The sequence below is a fragment of the Eurypyga helias genome, unplaced genomic scaffold, assembly GCF_000690775.1.
Source record: "Eurypyga helias isolate BGI_N326 unplaced genomic scaffold, ASM69077v1 scaffold3531, whole genome shotgun sequence".
Classification (NCBI taxonomy): domain Eukaryota; kingdom Metazoa; phylum Chordata; class Aves; order Eurypygiformes; family Eurypygidae; genus Eurypyga; species Eurypyga helias.
In genome coordinates this window covers 68,613-89,605 of record NW_010228839.1, presented here as the reverse complement: position 1 = coordinate 89,605, position 20,993 = coordinate 68,613, and the positions used below count along the sequence as shown (strand labels likewise).

The window sequence follows — 20,993 nt, the reverse complement described above, 5'->3', positions numbered from 1 at the left end:
GGGGGCGGGGGGGGGAAATCACTCTTAAGACAAACAGGTAACTGGTACCAGCATAATTATGAAAGTAGCGGAAGTAACAACTTACACTTTCCCCCACTACCAATGACTAACCAAAGAGGTTTTGCATACTCTATCAATACAGTTCTGTTTCAGAACTGTTTTACAGTTCTGGTTTGTTTATTTTTAGGAAAGCAATAAAAGTGTTTTCAATTATATTTTTTAACCCACATATACTTTAGCTGTTGCGCATTTGACTTGGAAAAGCAGTATCCTTATTCAAGCTATGAGGAAACCTCTATCAGCTCCTGAACTAGAAACGGGAACTTGATACAGTTCATATTCACTTCATCCTGTAGATATTAGCCAAACACATTAATTCAGCCCATTAAAAACAGAACAAACTAATCCTGCTTTAGACACATACATTAATACCCTACAGATAAACAGAAGATGCACAGCTGCCACTTCTATGCAATTATCACTGTCTATAAAAGGAAGGAAGGGTTACTTCGCAGAAACTACAATAACAAGTGGGCACCAGCACTTGAGATCCCAAGTAAAATTCAAGTTTAAGGTCTAAACTCTCCATTAACGAGCAAACCTCTTCTCTGTAACTGCCACTACAATCCAAGAGTACAGGCATCCACAGCCCAGAATTACTCTCCCACCTAACCACAGTAAATCTGTAAATCTTCAGGAAAACAACATATGCCAGCAGAGGTAATCAACTCCCAGAGGATGAATCCTATAAAAACATATACTAAAAGGCAGTACACTAAGATGCATGCATTCTTTAAGCAATAAACCACAGACACTATGCTCTTAGAGCAGCATTTATTATTTTCCTATACTGCAAGTTATCTGTGCAAAACTGTGCTTTCAATGCATAACTATTCTTGCTCTCCATCAGACCACAAATTAAAAGGTCTGGAGAAGAAAACAGGTATTACAGAGTTTCTCCACCACCTATTCTGCACATAGCAGTTTCCTTCATAAAATAATCTCTTTACAAAGCAACTGTTTCAGGTTAATTCATGTCATGAGGAAAATACATTGCGGCAGAAATTATTTGAAACTGGTTTTAATGCACTGAAGAACTAGTAGTTTGTCCCATCAAAACACAAATACCTGTAAAATCCTACATTGTGTGTATTTACTCAATCAGCGTAAGAACCAGTACTGTGTACAAAACTAAGCAGTACTGGTGAATACAGAGAAGTCTGTTTAAAGACCACTCAGAATAAAACAGAGCCAACAGCAATTTCTTTTACGCACCTTAAGTAATGATTAGACAGTTTTAAGTCACAGGTTGTTCTTTTATTTTTACTACAAAATACAAGTACTGGATATGACCTAAGCAGAAAACATCGCAGGACCTGAAAAGTCTGTTTTGGCTACAATAAAAAATAAAGTCCATCCGTAATGAAAAATAACATCTTCGTTTTCACCTATCATTTATCCACCAACCTACCATCCCTGAGGCAAAGGCAGCAAGATGCAGCTCCCACCACCAGCAGTGGATCACATATCCTCTTGCCACCAGGCAGATGGAAGGGAATTAACAGGAGGGGAGTGGAAACAAGTTCCTGCTCGGGGAGGTCAGTGTGTCCCCTCCTGCCCACCCTCCCTCCCGGTTGCCTCTGCAGAACAGATATGGGGCTCTGGAACTTAAGAGCCAGGCAATTGAGGAGGTAGAAGAGGGTCTATCCAGGGAGTTGCCCAGGACGACTCCATTAACCCACTCCCGTTGCGACTGCCACCATTAAGAAAAGGAGGGTCATTGTCTAGGTGATTCCCTTCTGAGAGGAGCAGTGTCTGATATGCCGACCAGATCCACCCCACAAGGAAGTCTGCTGACCCCCTGGGGCTGGGTTAGAGGCATCACCAGGAAACTCCCTGGTCTGGTACAGCCCTCGGATTATTACCCGCTACTGGTCATGCAGGTGGGCAGTGATGAGGTTGCAGAAAGAAATCCAAAAGACATCAAAAGGGACTTCAGGGCCCTGGAGTAATTGGTTGCAGGATCCAGGAGCACAGGCAGTGTTCTCCTCAACCCCTTTAGTGTGAGGGAAGGATGCTGGAAGGAACAGGAAAGCGCACCTGATCAGCACGTGCCTCAGAGGTTGGTACCAATGGTGGGATTTTGGGGTTTTTGCTCATGGGGAGGTTTACACAGCACCAGGCCAGATGGTGCCAGATGGCATTCAGCTGTCCCAAAAGGGAAAACAGATTCTTGCCCATGAATTGGGCTCATCAAGAGGGCTTTAAACTAGGTTTGAAGGGGGAAGGGCACAAAACCACTAGTGCCACCAACAGATGCCCAGAGTCTGGAGAAGAATCACAGGTGACCAAGAGAGCTCCTGGCAAACAAAACAAGACAATTCTGGGTGCTCCAGTACTCAAGCCAACTTCAGCGGGAGTCCACCTTAAATACCTCTATGGGAACGCACGGAGCGTGGGAAATGAACAAGAGGAGCTAGACGACATCGTGGAGAGGTGGTGAGATGGCTCCTATGGCTGGAGTGTCAGAATGGAAGGATACAGGCTCTTTAGGAAGGACAGGCAGTGGAGATATGGAAGGGGTGTTGCTCTCTGTGTCAGAGACTAGCTGGGGTGTGTGGAACTCCACCTGGGGATGGATGAGGAGCAGACAGAGAGCTGATGGCTCAGGATTACAGGAAGGGCAAGGAGAGGGGATACTGTAGTAGGAGTTTGATACAGTCCACCAGGCCAGGACGAGCAAGTGGATGAGGCCCTCTACACATAGCAGCAGCCGCACAGTCACAAACCCTGGTCCTCATGGGGGACTTCAACCACCCCGATCGAGTGCACCCTCAGCAAGTTTGCCAATGACACCAACCTGTTTGGTGCGGTCGACATACTGGAAGGAAGAGATGCCACAAGAGGGCCCTGGACAGGCTGGAGAGGTGGGCCACTGCCAACCTCATGGAGTTCAACAAGGCCAAGGGCAAGGTCCTGCACCTGGACTGGGGCAATCCCAAGCAGAAGCACAGGCTGGGTGGAGAATGGGTGGAGAGCAGCTCTAAGGAGAAGGACCTGGGGGTGCTGGTGGATGAAAAGCTGAACATGAGCCGGCAGTGTGCGCTGGCAGCCCAGAAGGCCAACCGTATCCTGGGCTGTATCCAGAGCAGGGTGGCCAGCAGGTCAAGGGAGGGGGTTCTCTCCCTCTGCTCTGCTCTTGTGAGACCCCACCTGGAGTTCTACATCCAGCTATGGGGCCCCCAGCATAAGAAGGACATGGACGTGTTGGAGCGAGTCCAGAGCAGGCCACGAAGATGATCAGAGGGCTGGAGCACCTCAGCCATGGACACAGGCTGAGAGAGTTGGGTTCTTCAACCTGGAGAAGAGAAGGCTCTGGAGAGACCTTATAGCACCTTCCAGTACCTGGAGGGGGCCTACAACAAAGCTGGGAGGGGACTTCTTACAAGGGCCTGTAGTGACAGGACAAGGGGTAATGGGTTTAAAATGAATGTGGTAGAGGTTTAGATTAGGTATCAGGAAGAAATTCTTCCCTGAGAGGGTGGGGAGGCACTGGAACAGGTTGCCCAGAGAAGCTGTGGATGCCCCATCCCTGGATGTCTTCAAGGCCAGGCTGGATGTGGCTTTGAGCAACCTGGTCTAATGGAAGGTGTCCCTGTCCATGGCAGGAGGGTTGGAACTGGATGATCTTTAAGGTCCCTTCCAACCCAAACCATTCTGTGATTCTATGATTTAAAATATATACATAATAATTCTTAAAAAAAAAAAAATTCCACAAAACAAACATTTGCTAAATTCAGTGCAACAAATTAAGTTCCTAACACTTCTTAAAACCAAAAAAAAAAAATCACTAAATTCAGTCATGACAACATTAAATGCAGCTGAACACTTAATAAGAGAGAAGTTATGCTGAGAGTGATCTCATCTTATGCTTATCAGCTGACCTTCCAAATCTTCTATATTCATCTTATTGTCACACTGATATCCAGCAGCCGACACTTCCATGATAAAATATGAATACTAACTATTAGGACAATAAAAATATCCATGTCTAAACAGAACGAAGCCAAATACTGCAAATTTAAAGTTTCAAGTGATTGCCTCGAAATAAAAAGAGAAGCCTAAGTTACATTTGTTGTTCACAACGAACAGATGAGTTCTCAGTGAGACTGAAGTATTTCAAAATATGAAAATTTAAGAAGAGATCCCTCAAATGTGCAATCAATTATCCTATACTGCTAAGATAAACATGAGTAGTTGATAATTATTTTGATAAAGCAAGGATTCAGTTATGGCCACTGAACTTTTAAATCCATGATAGAAGTCCAAAATATTCCAGCCTCATTTCTAAAAATGGAAGTGTATTCATAAGAAAAAACAAAACTATCATGTTCATACTCACCGGAACTTTACTTCCGACTATCTGCATGCAGTGGTCAGCCAAGAGAGGTTATTGTGTAAAAAAGATAATAATAATACATGAATAAACACAGCAAAGTTCTTAGTAGGATGTAGCATCACACAATTTTTTCAGTGTTTAATCATTAGTAGTAGTTATATTCTGTTATTATTTCATCAAACTATTTATGAGTTACAGCTTCTCAACAGGAAAACAGTAATTCTACTGTAGAAGAATTAATTTGAAATCCTGATGTTCTGCTGCTGAATCATCACATTACCAACACATTAGCAACAAATAACCTAGGTTAACATCTACATCTTGAACGATCAAGAGATATGCCATTTTCTTTGAAATCATCAGGTCAGATATTTTATATCTGACACAGAAAACTACAGAAAAAGCTAATGGCATATTGACTTCCTTGTACATATAACAACTTCATTTATTATGGAGTTTTTGATCTATTTAGATGATGTCATCACTGCATTTAATTAAGTTGTCATAATCAAAAACATAGCCTACAGTTAACTAACTTGCATTTCAGAAAATCTCATGTGGCATTTTTCTTCAACTGCTCAGTATGGATGCTTTTAATTACATGGGTAATTAAACAGTGATTTACAGAATGACATCTTCTCTTTTTACCACAGAACAGCGTCCCTGCATATTCATGATCAAGAAGCTGGCTTTACACAGAAGAAACTCCGCAGAAAGGCAGTACAACTCTGCCTTGTTCTATCACTTTGCACAAATGACCACGTTCCTGTGAACACCAGGACTATGGACTTCTGTCTAAGTACTGTAGGCCTTCCCTTGTCAGCTATTTGCTGCCCTCTGACAGCAGCATTCAATAAACACTTTTATCTGATTAAGAGCCTGAGACTATGATTTCGTTTCTAGGTCTGAATTTGACTGTACCTGTTCAGCCTCCAACTGCTTCACTTTTCACTCTTATCTCTTCCATTATTCTTTTAGGAAGTCTTTCAGAATACAGAAGTCCCTGAAAGTCTTTGGCAATTACCTCTCCTCTCCTGATGAAGGTTCCTCTAGAAGCATAGGATGGACTGTCATCACCAGACAATCTCTTTCCTTACTTCACTGCTGCCTTCTCTCTACCGATGTTCAACTCATTCAATATGGCATGAGATGTGACCAAGTACAGTTCCAAAATACAAATCTGAGCCTTCACCATTTCCCAAGTAAAATTTGCATGGTCAAATCCTTCTCTTCAAATGAGAGATTGATTCAGAAACACAGATAATCACTTTACATGAAAGCACCCATCTTAGTAGCTTCTCTCCTTCCTCCAATCCCCCAAGGAAAAGGAAAGCTTTTATCCCCATCCATTGAAAACCAAGGTTTTTCTCACTCAGAACTCTGAAGACTGTACAGCATTTCAGAAAAGCATAGTCAACATGCTGCAGATGGCACATACAAGGCAAAGAAAAATGAAGCACCAAATTGAGAAATAATTTGGTTAAGACAAGTTCAGCAAATGGGAGTGGTATTTTCAAAAGAGTGGAGAGCTCAAAAGCCTAACTAAAACAAGCATGAAATGAACCAAGAGAAGTCACATCAACTGTTAAGTGTGTTTTGTGAGCTCTAAGCAGAAGAAAAGGCTCAAGTATTTTCAGTATGAAAAAAAAAAAAAGGAAGACAGATGAACAATTATCTGTCACCAAAGAAAAAGGTAGAAAATTTTAAGAAAGATCATTTTGAATGTGATCAGCATTTTCATGGAAGACAAGCCTGAAGCAAAGTAAGATTGACAATTCATGATGCAGTAAAAATTAATTAGGGCTTGAATTCAACTAAGTAGAATAGTAGTTCAACTAAACCGAAAACAAAATTAACAGTGAAAATGAGGGTTCGGTTTACTGGAAGATCCCAATCAACGTTTTAGCACTGAGCATTACTACTTATATTTTTTAAACCAATTAAGATGCTAAATTAAAAGCTAAATTAGGGTAACACTACAGAAAGGTCATTTATATTTCTGTACAACCTTAAATTATTCCATTTAAGTACTGTGATTCCGTTGCAAGAACGACTTACTGAGGCACAAACATCCATATAAGCCCTTTTTCTATTACAAAAAACATTTTGCATATGTAGAAAACATCCATACTGGCACTGACTTAAGTTCAAAGTGTACATTCTTGTATGAGGACATTGTGGGGGAGGGGGGTGTATTTATTTATTTTTTACTTGTTAGTACATGTTGGAAAATGCCCACAGTTCTGTTAAGTTTCCCATGCTGCAGCTCATATGGCGGCAGTAATGCAGTCTGTTAATATGTTCAGCAGCTAGACATGCAATGGTTGCCATGCTTTTCTTCTTCAGCTACAAAATTACGGCACTTGAGGCAGCTAAAGCAGTATCACTATATATAAGAGAGATCATCAACGTCCAAAAAATTTTTGGGAAAGATTTGCAAGTGCATCTATTGTGAAAGTTTCAACTGCTTTACTAAAAATAGTTCTGCTTAGTAAGAAAAATTTACCATTGATAATCAATTGCAGAGAAAAGTCTTTCAACATATAATCAGTAGTTCCCAAAGACAGCCTAGGCAAAGTACATTAACAGAAAAATTCTTAATAGTCACTCCATAAACTTAAATAATTCTCCAACAACTTGCATGCTTAGCTAGACCATGCATCAAGCACTGGATTCCTTCCAAGACAGACTGAAGGACTGCGGATTTTGATTAAGATGAACTCATGCAAGAACATCACTCCTCTCAAAAATGTAAATCACTGATTTCACATTATGAAACAAGTTTTTCCTCTCTTCAGTTTATAAAGTTTAATGCAGAGCATTTGCATTTAATCATTGCATGTCACTGTAAGGTTTTTTTTAAAATTTAACTCCGCAGAGATAATTTTAAAGGTTAAAAGAAAAACAAGTCAACTGTACTGCTTGCCGTTCATGCTTACAGATTAGACAGACAGCAACATAACATTATTTGCCCGTTTATTTCACCTAAAAACAGATTATTAATGCTGTCGGTATTTAGCACTCAGACTCAGCTCTGCAGAAATGCTAGCAGTGCTACCCTTACGTATTTGAACCATTATTCCACACACAGTCTTCATATCCAGTAAACTTTTATTGCACATTAACTGGGGGGGGGAGGGGAATATTAGATTCATCCTAACTTCCAAATAAAATAATATACATTACCTAATTTTACTGAGAACTTTGCTGATAACAAATTTTATCACTTAAAGCATACTAGTGCCCTTTGGATACACAAAGCTGCCCCCCAACACTGCTTCTCCCTTCTCCCAATACTGCGATGCATCCAGTTCCTCAGAATTCACCCCTACCTTCTTCAAAATTCTTTATACAACAAATACTGGCACAAATCAGGAAAAATCTATTTCTAGGGAAATCACAAGCTATATATATGTATGTGTTTTATCCAACATTCATGAATTTTTGTGGCATACTCTCCTTCTACATGATAAGAACTCTATTTCCCACAGTCAATTTTTAAACACACAAAAAGCATTACTGTTACATTTTCTAACTAACTAGTACTAATATTCCCACTGCAGAAAATAAATTGCAGGTCTTCACCATTTGCAACTGTATTACTCCACCCCAACAAATGTCAGGACATCCAGTAGTTCTCTTACGCTTCTGGCACCCCAGAACAGATAGAATTCAAAAGATTCTGCATGAAGGATCCATCAACTAAGGCTTAATCAATCAACTTCAGTACAGAGAAAAATCAACAAGAGTAAAATGTCTAAATATATTTTTTTTCTACTCCAAATATAATTTGAGATTCATTAAAACTATCTTTTCACTAAAGGAATCATTTACCTTCAGAGCATTTCTTAACAGAACATTTAATGCAGTCTTGAGGCCAGCTACAGCACTCAACATATTCAAATTAAGCTTTGGCATTGCTTCAATTTTAATTATTTTCAGTATTTTGAATCCCTGTTTCTAACACTGCAAACTGTACATCCAGTATGTATGTCATTAATAAAGCCATAAATTCATGCTATCCCTACCAAAAACTTTTGGTACCAAAAAATCGTTAGGATTAATTCCACAGGAATATGCTCAGGTTCCACCCATTACTCTACACCATTGGATTTCCAAAGTTTGAAAGAAAGCATCACGTTTTTACATTGCCTGACAACTCAATATAAACTAACCCTTCACAAACAGCTGCAAACATTTAGAAGTATATTAGTAACTACAGATTTTGGTTTTTCCTACCTCATTTAAACAATAAATAGAGACCAAAAAATAAAAAGTTTCAAGCTTGAAAAGTGTAACATACAAAGCTAAACTTAATTGCATCTGTCTTCGAGAAGTGACTACTTACAGATTTGGCAGTTGCAGAAATGTATTGGACAACCATCTCACGTTTTGTGGTCAAGTCTTTATCTCTTAAAGGAGCTTTACGTTCTTCATTTAGATTCATGTCTTCCTGTAAAGAAACAGACCACACAAGATCAAGATTCTATTTCGGTTTTTTTATTATTTTTATACTCCTTTTCCATAAACAAATGGCTCATTTTTAAACAAATTACTTCTTCCAGCTTATCTGCATTTCAGTTTAATTCTGTGCTACCCAATTTTCTCATTTAATTCTGTTACTTCAAGTGTTCACTGTTATCAAGACTTAGCCAAAATTATAATTGCCTCAAGGGTAGTTACCATTACTGAAAGCTGACTTTAGAAATAAAACTAGAGGACAAAACCAAAAATGCTACACCTCAAGTTTATCACGTAAGTGTTAACTATTGCCAAGTTCCTGTGTTTTTTATAACACTTTATCACAACAGACACCATTCTTGCACTACCTAGTAAGAAGGCTGTTGTTACATAGATTATTAGTTTGTGGCACAGATAGATGTGAATGTGTTCCAACTGTTTTATTTAAAACAAACCTAAAAATCCAAATATTCTGCTAGATTAAATTTAAAGAGGTCTGTTTCAAATTAATAACTCACTAAATACAACCATAGTCATTACTAGTCTTGAGCTGTCTTGCCATAAAAAGTCAAAGTAATTTCATGTTAGCAACTAAACCCAGGAAATATTCCTTTAACAACCTAACTAGCCAAGAGCTTTTTCAAAGAATTCTTAGTCTCTTGAAGACAGACCTATTGTCTGCTTCAATTAACACTACTTAGAAAAGTTAAAAATTAATCCCTTATTCTAACAAGCAAATCAAGAAAGTAATTAACACTTATCAAATCTTTCAAAAGAGATCCACAGCTTCACTGAACAGAGAAGAGCTACACAATGGAAAAGGATGGTTCTTGGGCCATACTGCGTGGAAGTTGACAACAGTTTTGAAGAATGATACAGAAAACAGTATTTTCAACAATACTCAAAATATTGCATTTCCTTATACTTCATCTATCAACACAAATGTGCATGGCAGAATTAATGTACACCTACTTCAGAAGTTTGTTTCTGTATTACTGACAAAAAAGCTTGTTTGTGAGTGGAATCACAAACCTTGACAAGTCATCCTAAGACCAAAAATATTCAGGACTATACAAAAATTTAACTTTCTATACATTAAAATTCATTAATGGAAATTAACATTTTCCAAAGGTCTTTACTTAAGCTGATTAAAAACTATGCTTTAACAGCAGTATCTAACTACTAAAACTAAGGCCTACAGAGGTTATCTTAATGAAGCACTCAACAACTTAAGACTTTTATTTCTGGCTTTATGCCTTTATTTGTTCTGTAGAAATAGACCAAGTCATTTAAAAATATATAATACCAGCATTCTCTGAGTTTTCCAAATGTGCCAATTTAGACAGGTCTATCAGGCCTATGTTATGCCCTCCTGAGTAGTTAATACTTCCAAAATCACATTCGGAAATCACTCCTACATAATAAATGCCAACATGAAAAAAGTACATCACGTAGCACACATCTTACCATCATTTTTTCAAAGAGATCCATAACTTCTTTTTCTGATAAGTTCATGCAACGTTCATCAACAAGTGTCTGGGCAAGTGGGATTTCACTTATAGAAGGTTGAGAGTCAATAGGATGCTGAATGAGAGGTTTCTCTTTTTTCACTCCTGATTTTCTGAAGCTTGTTATTCTGTCACGCTGCAAAAGACATCCATTTAAAAATAAGCAGAAATAGAAATACAGGAAAGCAGCCAATTACATGGCCCTAATACACACATTTTTAGTTAATCCAAGCAGCAGAGTTAAAACTCAGACTGAACTTTAAGTAAAAATACCCTAACATTGAGAGATTACTTTTCATAGAAAGACAAAAACATTTAAGTTAAATTCATTACAAGTCACATGCAATAGGGATATAACTATGTTTGGATGTAACCATTTCAAAAGTACACCATCTGTGTTAAACTCTTAGCATTTCACAATCTTGAGTTCACTTTCCCACATTACTCCCTAATTATCCTGATAGTGAAAAAATATGGTACCACAACAGTAATGTCCAAGCATTCCTTCACCTGAAGAGCTATAAGTCTTTGGAGGAGAACTGAAAAAGCCAGTGTTGGGAAGGAGGTACTCACAAGTTCATCAGGTTTATAAAAAAATCCTGCTAAAGTAAAATAAAGTTTGTAGAGGAATTAATGCTCCAGGTATAGTTCACAATTCCTTAAAGTGTTTTTGAGTACGGACTCCTGAAATTAGTGCATAATTTTAAAAAGCCAGGTAACGGATTACTCACACAGAAGCAGCCATCCATAGTTAAATAAACATAACAGACATTAGTGAAAGCATATCATACAGTCTGCAATGACATTTCACTGGTTAGGGCTAACTTGTTTTATACCTTACACCAAATCCCCCACTTTTTTTTTTTTTAAAGCATGCTTACTCAGTTAATTTGTTAATAATGGAAACAACCAACATGAGCACCTTCCTTATAAGGCCATTTATTGCTATATTATTAACACAGAACTCCATTATGAATAGAGTCAGATTTTTATTTAACAATACTGTCTTACTCTCAATATATATATGTTCATTTTGAGAACATTATATCTATAGGAGTTTTTCTAAAATTAACTCTTTGCATCAACAAATACTAGTGTACTTGTTTCAGACACTGTACAGCCTTATGAAGATGTGCTTTCATCTAACAGCAGCTTATGTAGGGTTACCAGCATCATCCATAGCAGTTACTGAAATCTCCATGAAGACATGTAAAACAAAGGTTATGATCTTCTAATTAAACAACCTCTGAGAGATGTGAAAAGTTTAGATTAGTCCAGTCATGAGTGGAGGTATTTGACCAAATGCTGTGGAATATGGGAAAGAAAGGAGGTTTGGGTTTTGGTTGTTTTGTTTCTCTTTTTTTGGGGGTTTTGTTGTTTTGTTTCTTTTTCTTAGTTTGTTATGCTGGTTTTTTTTTGAGATCCTACAAGACTACCTTAAATTTTTTAAGGGAAAGTATCCCTAGATAAGCTGCATGGCCTTTGAATTCTTTTAGAGGGCTTTTTGGTTTCTTTGTGTTTTTTGAGGGGAAGGGTATTAGGTTTGGGTTTTCTTTCTCAGAAGTCTTATATTTGTGGACAGAAACACATGACCTACAAGGATACTGTTAACGTCTTTAACAAGGCAAGAATTTTAATTTCAACCCACGTTTTTCCTTCTTAGAAGGCTTTACATTGCATTTTTTGAAACTAAAATTAGGACACAGCCTAGTGAAAGGCCAAACATATGACAGAATGCTTTTCAGCCATATCAAAAATTAGCCAATTTACACAAAAAGGCATTTCAATTTCACCATACTGTGCTCAGTTTCTAGTATACCATATTAACAAAAAATTTGTTTAATCAGATTGCAATGGTGAGATCACCTTAAAGTCAAATGAATCTTCTACATGATTACCAGGTAAAATTTTTAATTTCAGACATGCAAATCCTTTACTGTTAAAAAGAAGGTTAAGAGAAATAATCTTTGAACTGTGGAATCACTGTTTCAACACACCCACAGTATTGTAAAGCATTCAGAATATGGTTAAAGAATCTTCTTCAACCACATATCATTAATTACTCTTCTTCAACTGAAGTTACAAATGAAGATCTTTAGGAATAGCAACTCAATATCCTTATAAGAACATGTTATATTGTCCACAGCATTTGAAGTAACATAGCATGCAGCGTGGAGTTACCATTGCCAATTAAGATGTTACAAAGACCTTACCACATCATCTGCCAAAGTTTTTATTTGAATATTCTATTAAAAAAAAAAAACATACACACAAATCAAAGAAAAAAGACAATGTTACCTACTGTTTCAGAATAAAGAAGACTCTACTTCATGTATTCTAACATTAAAAAGCACTTGAAATTTTAGTAAGTGTTCTAACAAAATTTCAGCTACATAAACATGGAATCACTGCAGGTTTGGGTTTTTTTAAGTATGCTTGCATCCCATTTCACCTTGTCTTTTGGCTATTTAACTTATGAACGTGAAACCTGTATAGCTCTGGCACACCCACTATTTCACAAAAACGCAGTAAGAGCTCTTTAAAAAGCCTTCCCAGACAAAAATGGACTACTGGACTTAAACCCAGTCAGCAAATAGCTCTAGGACATCCACAGTTTTGAGAGAGTTTTTGAGACTCAGAGCTGAGGAGAATTTCCTGTGCCCTATGGCCATGTTTTAACTAAAACCAGCACACACAGCTTCTTGAGCCTTCTGCCCATTTATCCTTAACACTGAGGAACATAAATTGATAGATCAACTAGTTAAAACCAGTGTACTGATAATGTACAAATCAGTCACTACTATTTCTCCTTCCCTACTACCTTCTCACTTTTTCCTTAACGGCAGTAAAATCATGCTGACAAAGATCATTAACGCTACATTTTTTTTTTCACGGCCAAGAAAGCAATCCATATTGCACACCAGTATCAATAATCATATCGAGGAAGCATTAATTTAATAAGCATTGTTCCATTTACACCAAGCAATCATGAACAGGTAGTTAAGGCCTAGAAGCTGGGGGGGAGAGGATGGAAATCCAAGACAAAAAAAAAAACTGGTGTGTATGAAGGTACCTGTTCCATAATGACAGTCCTGCAAGTCACTGGTTAGGAAACAGTGACCTTATTTTCTTGGACAGCAAAGTTTCCGATTCCCTGGTTATGTGCTCACCAGCCAAAATGATCAAAGTGCTTCCAGTCAATATCCCATGGCTGGTGTACCATAAACACAGCAGACAAGTTCAGTGTTAATAGAAATGAGCCTGTAACTGTTCAACATACACCACAGAACATTTTGCTTCCCCTTGGTAGAAGATACTAATACACCATGCTCCTTCTAATTCTACTTTCTGTCTCTTGGCTGCAGTTGTCAATATTGTATTTCCATAACAAAGACATTTGCAAGACTTTATAAACAATGAAGGAGTCATCAAGGTGGGACCGAGGAGCAGTTCATACTTCAGAAGTATACTCCAGATAAGCATTCAGAGGTGTCCAGGACTATTTGGTGGACTGATCCTGGCTGGCAGGGCAGTCCCCACCCAGCCACTTGTTCATTCCCTCACAGGGGAATCAGGGAGAGAATCAGAAGTGCAATACCAGGAAAAAAACATGGGTTCAGATAAAGACAGTTTAACAAGGGTGTGGTGTGTGTGTGAAACACCAGTGATGCAAGAGCCATGACTGGCCACCAGCCTCTGAGCTGCTACTACTTTATGAAGAAAAAGTGATTCTATTGACAAGCATGATGTTATGTCACAGAATCATAGAATGGTTTGGGTTGGAAGGGACCTTAAAGACCATCCAGTTCCAACCCCCCTGCCATGGGCAGGGACACCTTCCACTAGACCAGGTTGCTCAAAGCCACATCCAGCCTGGCCTTGGACACTTCCAGGGATGAGGCACCCACAGCTTCTCTGCACTAGCTCTTCAGTCAGTTTGGATCAGCTGCTCTGGTTGTGTCAACCTGTGGCCCACCCAAACCTGGTGGGGGGCACAGCAAGAGACAGGCGGCCTTGCCACTAGGCAAGCACTGTTCAGCAAAAGCTAAAGCACTGGTGTTTTATCAACACTGATTTGGTCAGAGATCTAGAATCTAGCACCATATGTGCTACTATGAAGAAAATTAACTCCATCCCAGCCTGAGACAGTACAAACAGCCAGGATAAATTTTTGTCCTCTTACTACTCCAGATGTTGACACCAACCTTTTACCTTCCTAACTGCTGTATCTCAATCCTCTTCCTTACAGCTTCACCTCTCATGTATATTTGCTACCTGGACTTAGTATGGAGTTAAAAGAGCAAGTAATAGTTTCGATTTCAAGATCAGGTTAAGATGTCCTTATTCTGGAAAACACATCTTTTATTTTTAATGGGGATCAAGTGAGTAATAAGTTCAAACTAAGTAAAACCTCACCATGACTTCAACCCAGAGACAGCTATGTAAGCAAGAAATTCTAAAACTGTATATCTATTTTAGCCATTACTTGTACTTCTTTACCCACCTACCACCCCCATCTCATTTAAGTACTGTCAATCTCTCCCAGAACCTGGTACAGGATAATCTACTCCATCTCTACGTTTATATTGCATTTGTCACTCAAACTCCTCTGGACAAAATACAGAATATTAAAGCAAGATACCACACAGAATTTTTTCAGACATCTCAAGCTCACTTCCCAGATGTTCTCATGGTGCATAAGCTACACTGCTGCCAGTAGCTACTCAAGATAAGCAATACATTTAACAGGTATAACAGAAACTGCAAGTAGCTGGAGGCAGAGCCAAGGCAGTTATGTACCTGCAGATTCTCACTGACACACAGTTTTGACAGTCTCTTATAGTAACAAAGAAATCACGCTTCCAGTCTGATTTAAGAACACAAACCAAAAGCAGTTTACCTCCCCATGAAAAAGTTTAAGATACTGCAGTTTCTGTAGTCAGTCCTCTAGCATTATTCTTTCAGCCATCTCTAAGACAGCCAGAGCATCACAAGATGAAGAGAAATTAACCTTTTCTGAGCTTGTTAAAGACCCTAACTCCCTGATTTTAGAAGCAACCCAAAGGCAAAGGTATTGCTGAAATGTGTTGTAAAACATTTGCAGATATGGGATATCAAATTAATACTTTTTATACATAAACACACACATACAACTTAAGACAGAAGCATATCATCTCTCTCTCTCCTAGTTTTTAGTGTCCACACAGAAAATGGAATTTCAACTCCTATATCAAAGAACTACTTCCTACAAATCCATTCCTCCATCAGGGAGGTTTAGATTAGCTATCAGGAAGAAATTCTTCACAGAGAGGGTGGTGAGGCACTGGAACAGGTTGCCCAGAGATGTTGTGGATGCCCCATCCCTGGATGTCTTCAAGGCCAAGCTGGATGTGGCTTGGAGCAACCTGGTCTAGTGGAAGGTGTCCCTGCCCATGGCAGGGGGGGTGGAACTAGATGATCTTTAAAGGTACCTTCCAATCCTCACCATTCTATGATTCTATGATTTAATCCCTTACTTAAGAATACAAGTGACAGAGCTTCTCCCCTTCAAACATAATCTTTCTAGTCCGTCAATAGTTAAAAATATCACTATGTATGTACTCCTCCCAATTTTAGTTTACTCTAAGTATCCCACTAATTGCTTAAGTACTGATGGATCATGACAATACAGCACACAAAAATCATAGCATTTACTAAAGCAACTGCATCACACTATTCAAAAAGTCAGTGTCAGACATGTTAATGCTAAGACTAATCTAAATCTTGATTTTTTTTTAACTTATGCATTAATAAAGCCTTCCAGATCACTTGACCTAGCCATGAGATGATCAGAGGACTGGAACACCTCTCCTATGATGAAAGGCTGAGAGAATTGGGCTTGTTCAGCCTGGAGAAGAGAAGGCTCTGGGGAGACCTTATAGCACCTTCCAGTACCTAAAGGGGCCTGAAAGGAAGCTGGGAGAGGAATTTTTGCAAGGGCCTGTAGCGACAGGACAAGGGGTAACGGGTTTAAATTGAAAGTGGGGAGGTTTAGATTAGATATCAGGAAGAAGTTCTTCACAGAGAGGGTGGTGAAGCACTGGAACAGGTTGCCCAGAGAAGCTGGTATGCCACATCCCTGGAAGTGTCCAAGGCCAGGCTGGATGTGGCTTTGAGCAACCTCGTCTAGTGCAAGGTGTCCCTGCCCACGGCAGGGGGTTGGAACAAGATGATCTTTAAGGTCCCTTCCAACCCAAACCATTCTATGATTCTATGAGTTGTAAATTAAGGTGCATTTACATGGGTCAGTTGATCTTTCCATTATATTTATGTATTACTTTGCCACATTCGTAGTTGTTACGTTCAAGACTAACTATCACCACAAAAACAAAATCAAAAGCAACTCACAGTTGATCACATGTATAACGCAACACTGATCAGCTGCTTAACTTCTAAACTTAACAGCAATTTTCACTTCACTGCACACTACTCGGAAACCATTCTATGATTCTATGAGTTGTAAATTAAGGTGCATTTACATGGGTCAGTTGATCTTTCCATTATATTTATGTATTACTTTGCCACATTCGTAGTTGTTACGTTCAAGACTAACTATCACCACAAAAACAAAATCAAAAGCAACTCACAGTCCATGGCAGGGGGGGTGGAACTAGATGATCTTTAAAGGTACCTTCCAATCCTCACAATTTTCACTTCACTGCACACTACTCGGGCAAATCGTGGTGTGCTGCAACACGCACTTCCACTCACAGGCTACAACTTCAGGCAACAGCTCCAACTACTTCACTACCAGCCATCGTCGTTTTCTAAGGGTAACAAACAGAAACTTGACCCTCTCTTAACATTCGCGGTTTTGAACTAAGATATTACTGTTTTACAAAATCTACCTGGACTTCAGCACCTGCAAGACATCATAAAACTTCACCCAAGGATAAGTGGTTTTTAAGTTGCTGCAAATAAATTTGCATATAATCAGGAAAGTAATAACTTCCCATATGAATACCGAACCAAGGGAGTTTAAAGGCACAAAAACCAAACCTGGTCGATACCTACAGTACTTAAAGTTGTGTGCAATTTGAGTCTGGGTCGTACAGCCACAAAATACAGTTCACTCCTTCAACCTCTGTTCTTCAGTATGGAGAACAAATAGCCTTCCCATTAGACAAATTGAACCATCTGTTAACATACTAAACTTTGTAATTAAATGTAAAAAGGTACCTAGGAAATTCAGAAGATACACAAGTTCCATTAGCTGATGTGCAGAAACTAGAACTACACACTTACTTTGGACTTTCACAGATCTTTATCCATGACAACATATACCCAGCATTACTAATAAAATTAGTAAAAATCTAATTCATAAAAATGTTTGCTTTCTATTAAATTTTTCAGCACTTCAAGGAGAATTCACCATGCTTTCAAGAAGAATTTGAAATGATTGTTGTAATCCATCAGGTATATCAAAGATACTTGAAGTTAGCAACACTAATAGTTTTGTTACTACTGTTGCACATTTGCATTTGACCTATATGAAACCACATGGAAAATTCTCGTTTGCTTTGCAGCTGTTGATAAATACCTTAAATATGTATTATTTAAATTATTAAAAAAGGCTTACTCCATAAACTCAAGGTAAACATTCCCTGAGGCACTACAGCCAGAGACCAAGGAGCTTAGGAACATCTTACACCAGGCTGGTAAAATGAACTGGAGACTGATGTTCCAGGAATGAGCAATACTAGGAAAAAAAGCTAGACAACTGCTCCTTCTAAACAAAGGCAAAGGAGCACCCAAGTTGGTAATTAGTGACAGCAGAGGGCACTAAGTCTTTAATCACAGCGCTGGCAGATGGAGTGCCCCAGCACTGCTCCCAAACAGGAGGCAGGGAGAAGCATGACAAAAGGCACGTTAAGCATATTGGACACTCACAAATGCCATTGTGACCCTCGAGAGATGAAGGAAAAAGGCACCTCTGCACTGTATCTCTGTGCATGGGGAGCAGAGACCCTAAGCAGCAGGCTGGTCTGACTGCAAATGGAGGTTGAGAGAAACTGAGACAGCTTCCTCATTTTTTGTCTGACTTGGCAGAACACTATCACACTCCAAAAGCAAATGGACTGTTCAAAACAACTTCATTTTCCCAGATGACTTCAAAGAAGCCTTTACCAAAAAAGCAAGCTGATTCAGAAGTTGAAACCAAAAACGTAAACAGACTTAGCCCTAATTTCAACAGTTCTGTAACGGAAGATAAAGAAGTTAAGGGAGACTATTTATTTGTATTTCAGACTGCCATTACTATCTTGAAAAGTTTGTTATTGAAAGACAATAATTTACTGGCGTTCATTGATGAGTAAGCCTTAAAAATCGGAGCAAAATTAAGCTTCTTCAAAAGCTGCAGTTCCACCTCAGTTTTGAGACAAAAGGCCGAAGGTGGCATCAGGACAGTCCGCACTTAGATCAGCTTAGATTATGGTAGAAACAACTACAGACAGTCTAGTGGAAGAGGCAGTTTTCACATTAGCCAGTGCAGAGGCAAATAAAGTAACTTTTGGCATTGTCCAGAACTACTGCTAGACAACAAACACTGTCCATCAAGTCTGCACCAAACATATCAGATCAGCAGGGTTGATAGCAATTCTGGCAAGTTCTTTATACAGCACTTTGCACTGCCAAGACGTGTGTCTTATTTTGATAACCAGTGTCCATACAAGACACATTTTCTTTTGAGTATCATGGAAGTAACACCTGTAACAGTACAGCATGCTTTTCAGTATAGACACTGTCTTTCTTCAGGATGCTTTGTAGCTTTCAAATTCCTCACCAAAAACTAACTAGCAAGCTGTTGCTTGACAAAACTTTTACAGACCACTTTTGAAAGAGCTTAGTCATAACTCCATTCATAACTCTCAAAACAAACAGGAATTGCAATAGTGCTTTTATAAAGTGCATACTAGCTTAAACCTGCATATTGTGGCTAGTAATGTTCTCAGAGATATTTAGGTAATCAAAATCTATATAAAAGTTAAGAGACATGGCAACCCTGCCCATGTAACAAAGATTAAAGATCTTTTATTTCAGTTCAAAGCCTGCATTTTTATTCAGAAATTCTAACTACTGGATTTAATAATTTAGAAATGTGGATGGTGTTACATAATCTTTAGCCAACAGACAGTTTTGTAGAACAGATCTTAGAAAAAGGAAAAAAATTAAAAAGAAACTCATTAAAAACCAACCACAACCCACACAAGCAAGCAGGTACACAACTCCACAGGTACAGGTCCTTGATGCCCAAAAAGGGCCTTCCACTTTAGGGATTCTGGTCAGTCTGGCACATATCTATAAAATAAGTGTACAGGAACCAGGGGCAAGACCTCACATGTTATATGCAGTATCTCAGTTGCACTAGAAAAGCTAAGGACTTGAATAAAGAGAAGGAGGAAGTCAGATTTGACAATATCAAGACAGCCTATGGAACTCTAACAATTATCAGCAGCTTAAATAATGAAAATCATTAAGGGAATACTATTTCTCCATGTACCTCAATCGTCAGACTCAGCACATACACTGCTGCCATATACATTTTCATAGTGTTAGATTGATGGTTGGACTAGATGACCTTCTAGGTCCTTTCCAACCTTAGTGATTCTGTGGTTCTGTTTACCACACCTGCAGCAAAGCAAGCTGTTGGTTTGGATGAAAATTACAAATTGTTTTTTCCCTAGGAAAAAACTTCGCTAAACTAGTCACTTGAACAGTCATTTAGAGCAATGTCTGAGGCTTAATTACAAATGAACAGAGAAGAGCTCCTGGTGCACTTAATGGATGGCTTAGACACTGTACTAGGTGCATACCTGCTGGCTTTCTGCCACGTGTGCCTGTCAGTATATTCAGCCCTCTATCTCTGCTGTTCGTTTTTCAAAAACACAACTGTTTGACTTTGGAGCTTTAAGTTCATCAGGGACTTTTTTGGTATCATATTATTGTGATTAACTGTGTGGGAATGTTTCTGAAGTAAACTCAAAAAACTACATCAAAATAATTCTTGACATGGGAAGTGCAGAATTTATGTCAATTTTTCGCTTAGATACAAGCTATGGATTTGAGCTCTTCACTTTCAATGCAGCAGCAGAACAAAGCCAGTTTTGCTAGACAGCAAAATTTGATGTGCATCAAATTGCTGTTCATCTTCCTTCCCTGCTCTGGGCTCTGAGCACAAGTGGCTGATCTTTTCATTCAGACACATTGTGGATCTGCTCAGACTGAGTGAAAGCTATTATAAAGCTACTGAGTTCAGTCAATTAAGAGTAGTGAGAATAGTCCTCCTTTAACATCTCACTTCCTAAGGAGAGATGCCTTTTTTATTGTGACAAGGTTCATCTTCACTCTTACTGAAATGAAGCCTCAGTTTGTTTTTACACTTTCATAGACACGCAGCCCTTTTAACTACAATTATATGCTTTGAACCTGAGATTAATCTTTCGTTGAAACCTAGGTTCTCCTTTCAGGATGAGCAATGATCAGTAAACTTGACAGTGAGACAGTTCTTTTGAAATCATTCTGAAAGACAAAGCAGAAACACTGCTCTGAGAGACTGATTTGAGAAAATTCCTCAGTACTTTTGCACA

General features: G+C 38.8%; 1 protein-coding gene across 1 annotated transcript in view; it reads right to left on the bottom strand.

Moving 5' to 3' along the window:
• Positions 1 to 4,402: 4,402 nt before the first annotated feature.
• The window catches only part of LOC104515979 (protein diaphanous homolog 2-like), a gene marked incomplete at its 3' end in the record, with an annotated part of 26,259 nt that continues 9,668 nt past the window's right edge, over positions 4,403 to 20,993 (bottom strand). The window contains exons 2-4 of the mRNA XM_010160158.1: positions 10,328 to 10,504; positions 8,748 to 8,852; positions 4,403 to 4,423 (exon numbers count right to left, since the gene is read on the bottom strand). Of these exons, the coding sequence (XP_010158460.1) occupies positions 4,403 to 4,423; positions 8,748 to 8,852; positions 10,328 to 10,504 (303 nt within the window). The remainder of the gene's footprint in view (positions 4,424 to 8,747; positions 8,853 to 10,327; positions 10,505 to 20,993) is intronic.